This window comes from Sardina pilchardus, chromosome 8 (assembly GCF_963854185.1).
Source record: "Sardina pilchardus chromosome 8, fSarPil1.1, whole genome shotgun sequence".
Classification (NCBI taxonomy): Eukaryota; Metazoa; Chordata; class Actinopteri; order Clupeiformes; family Clupeidae; genus Sardina; species Sardina pilchardus.
In genome coordinates this window covers 15,137,738-15,148,042 of record NC_085001.1, presented here as the reverse complement: position 1 = coordinate 15,148,042, position 10,305 = coordinate 15,137,738, and the positions used below count along the sequence as shown (strand labels likewise).

General features: G+C 51.5%; 1 protein-coding gene across 1 annotated transcript in view; it reads left to right on the top strand.

Annotated features, from left to right (window-relative positions):
- LOC134089442 (uncharacterized) overlaps positions 1–10,050 on the top strand; it is a 55,396-nt gene extending 45,346 nt beyond the window's left edge. The window contains exons 10-12 of the mRNA XM_062543884.1: positions 837–984; positions 3,163–3,297; positions 9,245–10,050. Coding sequence (XP_062399868.1) covers positions 837–984; positions 3,163–3,297; positions 9,245–10,050 — 1,089 coding nt within the window. The remainder of the gene's footprint in view (positions 1–836; positions 985–3,162; positions 3,298–9,244) is intronic.
- The last annotated feature ends 255 nt before the right edge of the window (positions 10,051–10,305 follow it).

Genomic DNA, 10,305 nt, shown 5'->3' with positions numbered 1-10,305 from the left:
GGTCACAAGTGTTTTTTCGCGCGGAGTCCACCGCGGTCCGCTCGGGGCAGTTTCTGGATAGGGAGTCGGCTCCGCGCAGCTGATGTTTCGTAAGTTATGCGCATCGTTTTTTTGCGAGGCAGCGCACCGGAGGCGTCCTGTTGTGTGTTCCGTTGTGTATTGCCGCCGGGAGGGAAGTGTATCTTTCCCCCATCTGTGCACAGTCAATGGCAAACACTCACTGGAAGCCGTGAAGCACACTTTTCTATGCAAATAAATCCGACGTGTTATTTCCACACAATAGCATGGCTGTGCTGTATTAGTGACCTGCGCTTCGTGTGTGTGGGGGGTGAGCGAGTGTTTATTTATTTGTATCAGTTGTCAGAAGTTGACTAACAGCTTGTTGATATTCGTATTAATTGTCAGCATTTTTGACTGAGAGCTTGTTGATGTGTTTGTATTACTTGCCGAGCTTGTTGACTCTTCTGTATTAACTGAGGGCCTTGTGTTTGTGTTCATGTGTGTGTGTGCGCATGTTTTCGTGTGTGTGTGTGCATGTGTGTGTGGGTGTGTGTGTGCGTGTATGTCTGCGTGTGTTTGTGCGTGCATCTGTGCATGTATGTGTGTGTATGCGTGTGTGTGTCTGTGCATGTATGTGTGTGTGTGTTTGTGTGTGTGTGTGTGTGTGTGTGTGTGTGTTTGTGCATGTGTGTGTGTGTGTGTGCATGTATGTTTGTGTGTGTGTGTGTGTGTGTGTGTGTGTGTGTGTGTGTGTGTCTGTGTGTGTGTGTGTGTGTGTGTGTGTGTGTGTGTGTGTGTGTGTGTGTGTGTGTGTGTGTGTGTGTGTCTGGCCCCAGGTGGAGGCTCTGCAAGCCGAGCTGGAGTTCCACAGAAGCCTGTACAGCCTGCAGGTCACCTACACAGAGGAGCTCATTCAGGGCGTGCGCCGAGCCTACCAGGCCTTCCAGGACAGCGTCACACACAGCCTGTGTGTCCCACTGCAAGGTACCGCCTGAGCGCCTCACACAACCTCCGCATTATAAAGCCATAACTCTAACGGCTGTTGATATTAGTTATCTCGTGTTTACTCGTGCTTACTTATGTATTCGTTTGGCTAAGGCTCTCATCCAAAGTGACCTACAGATGTCAATTATTACAAGGACCACTCTCCTCGGAGTAACCCAGAGATTAGTGCCATTGCTCAAGAGTGGATCAAAGGTGGAAGCCGGGTGCTGATTTGAGGGAATATATGATTTTGATATATTTGTCTGTTATCGAGTCTGTTTATCTGCGTAGGCTGATTTCATCAAATGTGTGTTTTTTTGGTTTATTTGTGGTGTTTGCGATTTTATTTCAGATGAGATGCTCACTTATTTTCCCCCTCAAGTGCTTCATGATTTATGAGGTCAGATGTACAGTGCATGAGATGTAGGCATGTGTGTTACATAGCAAGAGACAGCATGTACTGTAGGCTACATAGCATTGAATGCTATCATTTCACCAATCATACAGTGGGTATTTATGATTTGGCGCTGTGCTGCATTATTGGCTGAAGGTGCTGTGAATAGTGGGCATTGTTGGAGGGGGATTTCCTGACACCCCCATGGGAGCACGTAGGGTGCAGGGACACAGCGATTAGGCTCCGGGAAGGGGAGATTTACAGTGAGCTCCTGGACCGCCGCACAGCGGTCATGAAGTCATCCTCCACACACATACATACACACACACACGCATACACTCGTACACACACACACACACACACACACACACACACACACACACACATGTGCGCCCTCTCTCTCTCCTAATGCTGCACCCCCTTCGCTCCACCTGCTCACATCAGTCCACAGCTGCAGAGGATGCTGGGAGGAATCGGGGTCGGGCAGCGCGAGCGTTCTGAGAACCGGGCGGCTTGGCAGGCGAACTGAGGCGTGGGAAGCAGTACCGTGTAACAGCCGTCTTGCAGCCCGCGTGTGTGTGTGTGTGTGTGTGTGTGTGTGTGTGTGTGTGTGTGTGTGTGTGTGTGTGTGTGTGTGTGTGTGTGTGTGTGTGTGTGTGTGTGTGTGCATGTGTGTGTGTGTGTGTGTGTGTGTGCATGTGTGTGTGTGTGTGTGTGTGTGTCTGTAAGCAGTGGGAACATTCCTCTGGCAATGGTACCCATGGAGGCTCATTAAAGCTCAAAGCTTGGTGACACCCGCCCCCCACTCCCACACACACCAAACACCCCCCTTTCCTGCCTATATGATGTCATCAGCCCTATCTCAGTGTAGGCCCATCTCAACATCAGATGCACTTTCAATGCATGGAGACACACACACTCACAAACACACAAAAATGAATTCACGCATACACACATACACACCCAAACTCATTCGCACGCACGCACGCACGCACGCATGCACACATACACACACATACAGTACCACACACACACACACACGGTATACACACATAGCCTCATTGGAGCATGAGAATATTCTGTTCGTTGTTCATGACCTGCAGGCTTAAAAGAACTCATCTTAGTAGTGTAAAGCATGTCACACTTCAAGTATTCTCTCGAGTTGGTGTGTTTGTGTGTGTGTGTGTGTGTGTGTGTGTGTGTGTGTGTGTGTGTGTGTGTGTGTGTGTGTTTACCCACATGAACACGCGTGTACACACAGAGAATACATAACACACTCCGCTACTCAGGGGGGGCAGAGTATATCTTCACAGTGACTGAGTGCAACTTCACGCTTTGTGAACGCAATAGAGGGCTCTGCCGACACACACACACACACACACACACACACACTCTGTGAAAATGCTCCAGCACCCGCCTCGTCCCTGTTCCCCGCAACATGACTGTCTCGCTGTTTTTTTGTTTTTTTTCTTGTTCACTTCTCCCTTGCCTCACATCTGCATCTCGAGTGTGTGTGTGTGTGTGTGTGTGTGTGTGTGTGTGTGGGTGTGCAGTTCTCTATCCCCTGGGTCTTAAATATTTCACCTGAAGAATGGCTTTTTTGTTTATTTTTCTGTCTCACTCCTCCGCAGTGCTTTGATGGTGCAGATGACTGTATGTCTGACTGTATTGCTTGGGTGTGTTCTATCTCTCCTTCTCTCTCCCTCCCTCTCTCTTTCTCTCTCTCTCTCTCTCTCTCTCTCTCTCTCTCTCTCTCTCTCTCTCTCTCTCTCTCTCTCCTCCAGATGTGCTTTCATGTTATGCTGATTTGCGGAGCTCGGCGTCTGAGGAGGCTCTCCGTCACTTCCTGACAGCGTTCAAGAGCAACGCCGCGCGCGTGCAGGAGGCGGTGGAGGCCCTCGACCCTTCAAAGAGCCAAGGTGCGTAGATCACCGGCCGCCTTTGCGTCTGACTCATGCTCTCTCTCTCTCCCTCTACCTCTGTCTCTCTCTCTCCCTCTTTCTCTCTCTCCCTCTCTCTCTCTCTCTCTCTCCCTCCCTCTCTCTCCCTCCACCTCTCTCTCTCTCTTACCGCTCTCTCTCTATCTCTCTCTCCCTCTCTCTCTCCCTCTCTCTCCCTCTACCACTCTCTCTCTCTCCCTCTACCTCTTTCCCTCTCTCTTTTCCCCCTCCCTCTCCTTCTATCTCTCTTTTTTTTCTCTCTTTCAGTCTGTTGATGCTGTAAGTTTTAATATTCCTCAATGTGACAGTATGGGTCACACTCATGTCAGAAGCATTTGGTTCTATAGCAGACATGTTCACCCATACTATGCACAGACACCGGCCCTCAGTTCTTGTCAGTTGTCGAGCGCAAGAAGCACATTAACATGCAAATGCAAAGCCAGTCTGTGCCTCTCCTGAGATGTCTGTCCTATCCTACCCTGCACGCCTCTTTCTGTTGCTGGAATTCCACCCTAGATTCCACCAGGACACATTTCACTTTTTCTTTTTCTTTTTCTTTTCTTTCTTTTCTTTTCCATCCTTTTTTTTTCTTTCCTTCAGCAAAGGGGAAACATTTTTCAGCTGAGGGGAAACCTGTGCAAGCGTGTGCAATCCACACACACATACACACAGACAGACATACACACATACACACACACAACACACACACACACACGACACACACACACACTCTCTCTCCCGGCTGAACGCTAACGGGGTGTGGGGTGATGTAGTGCGCCTGTAAAAGTCTGAGGAGCCTGGCACTGCTTCAAGAGTCCTGTGTGGTTTTCTCAAGCTGCACACACACACACACACACACACACACACACACACACACACACACACACACACACACACACACACACACACACACACACACGGGCGCGTGTGCTGTGGTGAAAGGTGGCACCGCTGGAACGGTTGGCACCAGCACTGATGCCGGCGGTGGTGGTGGTGACGGTGGTGGTGTTGGTGGAGGTGGAGGGGCCGGCGGTGTGCCCTGATGCCCGCCTGACAGCCATGGATCTGAGCCCAGACCTCCCAGCCAGCGCGGGGCGAGACCAGCGCCACCCTGCTCTGATTAGGCACTCCGCAGAGAGAGGAGGAGGAGGAGAGGGGAGGAGGAAGAGGAGGAGAGGTGGCTGTGGAGACGGCATACTGAGGAGCTGACATCACCCACTAATCACCAGGCCTGCTGCTTCACACTGGAGAGAGAGAGAGAGAGAGAGAGAGAGAGAAGAGAGAGGGGGAGAGAGAGAGGAGTGAAGAGAGGATAGGAGAGAGAGAAAGAAGAGAGAGAGCCGAAGAGAGGTGAAGAGAGGATAGAAGAGAGAGATGGAGAGGAGAGAGAGACGAAGAGAGGTCAAGAGAGGATAGAAGAGAGGAGATGAAGAGAGAACAGAATGGAGCAGGAGGGAGGAATAGAGGAGAGCAGATAAGGGGTGAGAGGGAGAGGAGAGAGAGAGAAGACTAAACAAGAGAGAGAAAGAGAGAGATAGAGAGAGAGAGAGAGAGAGGGGATGAGAAGAGTTAAGAAAGGACAACAGATAAGGCGTGAGAAGAGAGGAAAGGAGGTGGCGAAGAGAGGGAAAGAGTAGCTGATAGGAGAGAAGGGGTGAGGACAGGGGGAGTATGAGAATAATGAGTCTGACCCTGTGCACTGCGCTGTGGCACTGAAGGGGCGGGGGTAGTTATGGAAAGGGCAGTAAGGTTGGTGTGAGGAGTGGGGGTAGTTATGGAGGGGGCAGTAAGGTTGGTGCGAGGGGTGGGGGTGGTTATGGGGGGGGCAGTAAGGTTGGTGTGAGGGGTGGGGGTGGGGGTGGTTACGGAGGGGGCAGTAAGGTTGGTGCGAGGGGTGGGGGTTGTTACGGATGGGGCAGTAAGGTTGGTGCGAGGGGTGGGGGTAGGTGGACTGCACCTGTCACAGCTGTCCCCTCAGCCCCAGACATTAGAGGCGGAGGCCACTGGCCCTGTCACATGATCCAGGCGCGAGTGCTCGCTTCTCTCTCATTATCCCCACAGGACATGCAGAGCAGAGCCCTAATCTGGCCCGTGTCTGGGTGACTGTAATGCGTAGGTGAGGCTATCTTCACACACCATACCACACAACATGACGATCTGTGGTCCTCTTCAGATGGTGGGCCAGTAATGAAATGTCATATACTGAATGGCTGCATTGACAAAGGAGATACTATATCATACTCCCTTCCTTTTTATTATCGTATTCATATGACAAGCTCTTTTTTTCAGAACGCTATGAATCCATTTTTGAAAACATTAATAAGCCATGTTATTCAATTGTGCATTTCAGGTAATATCAATAAAAGTGCATTTGGGTAGTTTTGATTGAGTAAATCAAAACAACCCAGTAGATTAAATAACAATAACATAAATTACCGTCCCACTGAAATTATTTGGAAAACAAAATAAAAATAAATTATTATGATATAGTGTTTTGGGAAACAGCTCTTCATATACTGTTATACTCGTCTTGAGAAAAAGAGATTCAGGGAAGGGTCTTAGAAGAGTGTTTTTCTTCTCTTCGTATCAAGACATGTTCAGCGGCAGTGTTTCTCTCTCTTTCTCTCCATCTCTTTCACTAAGGAGAGGAAAACTGATTGTGGAAGTCATCACCCATTGAAACCCCCATCACTCCGACACTGTTCAAACACTCCTCGGCTATCACACCCAACTCCCCACCCCCAGATGCACACACACACACACACACACACACACACACACATTCACACACACACACACACACGCGCACACACACACACACACACACACACACACACACAGAGAAACAGCATGTTTCCTCTTCACCTCACTTGGTCTTGGTCCCTCCCTGCCACGCACGGAACCCTCCATCTCCCTGTGCTCCCCCAGATAGAGACGGGGCTGGCCAAGCCAAACAGCCAGCCTGCCCCACTGTTCCACGTTTCCATAGGTGGCCTAGCTTCTCAGGTGTGTATGTGTGTGTGTGTGTTTTTTGTGTATTTTTGGGGGTGGGGGGGGGGGGGGGTGGGTTAAGAAGGTCTATTTGGGTGTGTATGTATGTGTATGTGTGTGTAAGTGTGTGTGTGGGTGAGTGGTTATGGGTATGTGGGTGTACATGTGTGTGTCTTTGAGTTGTTTGTGTGTGTGTGGGTGTGGTGTGGTGTGGTGTGGTGTGGTGTGTGTGAGTGAGCCTACAGTATGTGTGTTTGATGGAAGAGACCGTGATGTGTGAGAGAGTGAGTGAGCCTGTGTGTGTGAGGCAAAGAGAAAGTGGTGGATGTGTGTGTGTGTGTGTGTGTGTGGGCCTATGTGTGTTTGAAGGGAGAGACCGTGATGTGTGTGAGAGAGTGAGTGAGCCTGTGTGTGTGAGGCAGAAAGAGAAAGTGGTGTGTGTGTGTGTGTGTGTGTGTGGTCCCATCTCAAGTGCGACCACAGTTGCTGAAGCCTTCCTTTGAGGCGCCCTGGTGCTGATGTGTTCCACCGATGCCCGGTGTGCCAGTGCGGGGGCTGCCCGTGCCAGGCCTCCCCTCCCACAGACGCAGACGCATGCGCTCGCTTGCTCGCTCGCCCGCCCGCCCACCCGCCCCACTCTGCTTTTTCACCGCCCAGAGCCGCCCCATGCTAAATATTTACACAAGCGCGGCTGGAATGCCTGAGGTTTTATGGCTGTGTGTGTGTGTTTGTGTGTGGGTGTGTGAATGTGTGTGTGTGTGTGTGTGTGTGTGTGTTAGCACACACAGATAGCAATCATGCTGTAATAGCTGAAGGTGTTTTTACTTATCTTTGCATTTTGCATAGACTGTTTTCATCTGCTTCTATATCACATACATACATATATACTGTATATATATATATATATATATATACTTTTTATAAGCCCCAGTGGCTTATAATTTACTTACTGTGATAGCATTATGTTTAATGTTTGAAATTCTCCTATCTGATCATATGAATGTCATTAATGACAGGAGTGATATTAACCTAAATGTCACAAGGACACAGCCGGTATTCCTCAACTCATTTTTAACTACCTCGATCCTTGAAGGCATTCCGCTTTTGTTCAGTTTCGTTTCAGTTTTGAAATTACAATCAGTGACCTGTATCATCATATCTCCCTGGTTTTTTATTACTTTTCTTTTTTTATGAAACCGTGAGACGTCTTGGTTCTTTGTTCTCCGTTTATGAGGCAATCGAGTACTCCCTTTGTTATGCGTCGGCATCTCGAGGATAGCCAAAAGCCACGCTGCCACTGTTGCTGCCGCCGCGGCTTATCTCGCTGAACCTTCTCGTCTGATACCGCAGTACCAGGGTGCAAAGCAATTTGTTTCGTAATGAGATAATGCTGGGGCCCTTTGCCGCCTTTCATCTCCTAACCACGAGCACCTGCTATCTGACTGTCTGTGTGGGGTTGTGTGTGTCTGTGTGTGTGTGTGTGTGTGTGTGTGTGTGTCGCTCAACTCGTTGTGCGCCATCGACGAGGGGGATCATTCTTCTGAGCCCCGTGATTGGCTTTTGTTGGCCTTTCTTATCTGACAGCTCTGTAGCCCTTTGTTGCACCTGACGTATCTTCGTACGTCTCCATGTCACAGTGTCCAAACGGGGAGAGACACCCGCAGTCAACCCCCCACTCACCCATCCACCCACCCACACACACACACACACACACACACACACACACACACCGGTTCAGTATTCTCTGGGTGTGGGTGGAGGGTGTGACTGTGGGGTGGGGGTGTATACGGAGATCTGACCTGCTTCGGGGGGACCCTGGAGACCCTGACCCACATACAGGCAGGCGTGTCCAGAGTGAGTGCCTGTCAGCTCCTGTCTTCTGGATCCAACTCAGGTGTGGACTGGGTCACAGGGTCTGGGGCAACACGTGTGTGTGTGTGTGTGTGTGTGTGTGTGTGTGCATGTTTGGAAATATACATTTATACATGTACTTGTGTGCGTGTGTGAGAGATATGTTTCAACATGAGACTTTTGTTTCAACATGTTTGTACGTATAAATCCATTTTGGTGTTTGTGTTGCATATATTTGTATGTACTGTATGTGTAAACTATGTGTAGACTATGTGTATGTGTTTGTGTGTGAGTTTGAGAGCTTGACATTGCATGTTTACATGCAGTGACAGTGAGCATTTCCCGCCGGAGGCGTCCGAGGCCTAGTGCCCCCCCCCCCCCCCCCCCCGCTCCCCTTGCTCCCCCACCTCCCTGGCTGGCTGATTCCACCAGGTCGTACAATTTACAGCCCTGCCTGACACATTCCGTGCCACATCAGAAAACACTCCTAACTCACATGCCTTGCGCGGGTCGCACCCCTGACATTCACACCATCAATCCAGCCAACCTCCCTGAGAAAGCCAGATGTAAATCTTAACTGCATCGCTCTCTCTCTCTCTCTCTCTCTCTCTCTCTCTCTCTCTCTCTCTCTCTCTCTCTCTCTCTCTAATGTATCTGTGAATGCCAGGAGAAGGCCTTGCGCCAACTTGTTTAGTTGTCTGTGCGTCACAATCGCGTTGATGTTGTGAAAGGCTGTGGCACAGTAGTGGCAGTTAGCGCCCTGCGGCGAGGCCCCGGAGCGCTCAAACATTAACTCAGGACAGTAAAATCAGACATCAGATATTTTTTATGGTTTATCTGGAGATCCTAATCCGGCTGTGGAAGCAGGAGCCAAACTCGTATAATGCTCTTAAACAAATGAATCGGAAAGGGGAAACAAAAGCGCTTTTGTTTTGCACGGCTCGTGCGAACACTCCCCCAGCGCTTGAAGGAATCCGTAACGCGGTGTCCGTTAACGTTAATACTGTCGATAGCTGATAACTCGGCTGTTTCCTCTTTTGACGTTTCGTTTGTGTTGTGCTGTGCCCGCTGGCGCCCCCAACAGGAGCGGAGGCGCTGTCGCGCTACGGCGAGGAGTTCCTGGCGGACGTGGAGCGCGTCCTGGGCGAGTGCGGTCAGCGGCGGGAGCGGGCGGCCGGACGTCTGCAAGCGCTGAAGCTGGAGCAGGAGCAGGCCCTGGAGCTGCTGAGCGGCCTGAGGCTGGAGAGGCAGGAGAGGAGGGCCCAGAGGCAGGCCGGGGCGGGCCCCCAGGGGCCCAGGAGGGGGTCCGAAGGGCCGGCGAGGGGTCCCGACGGATCTGGGAGGGGGGCCGAGGGGCCCGGGCGGAGTCGGGACGCAGAAAGGAGGGGTTCCGGGGAGCAGGGGAGGGGTCAGACACCAAAGGGGAGGAGTCTCGGGGAGCAAAAGTGCGGTGTGGAGAGTCAAGAGACGAGCTTAGAACAACATGAGAGTCTAGGGCTCCCGTCCAGAATGTTGGAACAACAGGAGAGCAGCTTAGAACAGCAAGAGAACTCCGGCTTAGAACAACAAGACAGCAGTTCGGAGAACCGTGGGGGGACGCCTCTGTCTGCCCGGTCCTCCACGTCCGGCAGACGAGAGCGGGCGCGTTCCGCCGGGCGCAGGGGCAGCGCAGGGGCAGATGAAGTAGCCAGTGGCAGGCAGGCCCCTCCCCTGAGCACCAGTGCCAAGCAGAGGGCTCTGAAGAAAGCCCTGTCCACGGACATGACAGCAGACACGGGCCCCCGGCGCTCTCCCGCGCAGCCCGCCGGGGTCATCCAGGGGCCAGCCAGGAGCGCGCCGCGCAAGTTCCCCCCCGTGGAGCTCTCCGGCAGGCCAGAGTGGCAGAGCTAGCGCCGGGGCTAAGGCTAGAATGCCGAGTCATCTGGGGAGAGAGAGAGAGAGAGAGAGAGGTAGAGAGAGAGAGAGAGAGAGAGGGAGAGGTAGATAGAGAGAGCAGCAGGGGGTACAGTAGTGAGGCAGAGACCCAGAGAACTGGGGCGAGAAAGAGAGGGAGAAGGAGAGAGAGAGAGAGACTCCTGGGTTAATGCAGTGACTAGAAAACACTCTCAGCTCAGGCTGTGAGAGAGAGAGAGATGGAGAGAGAGA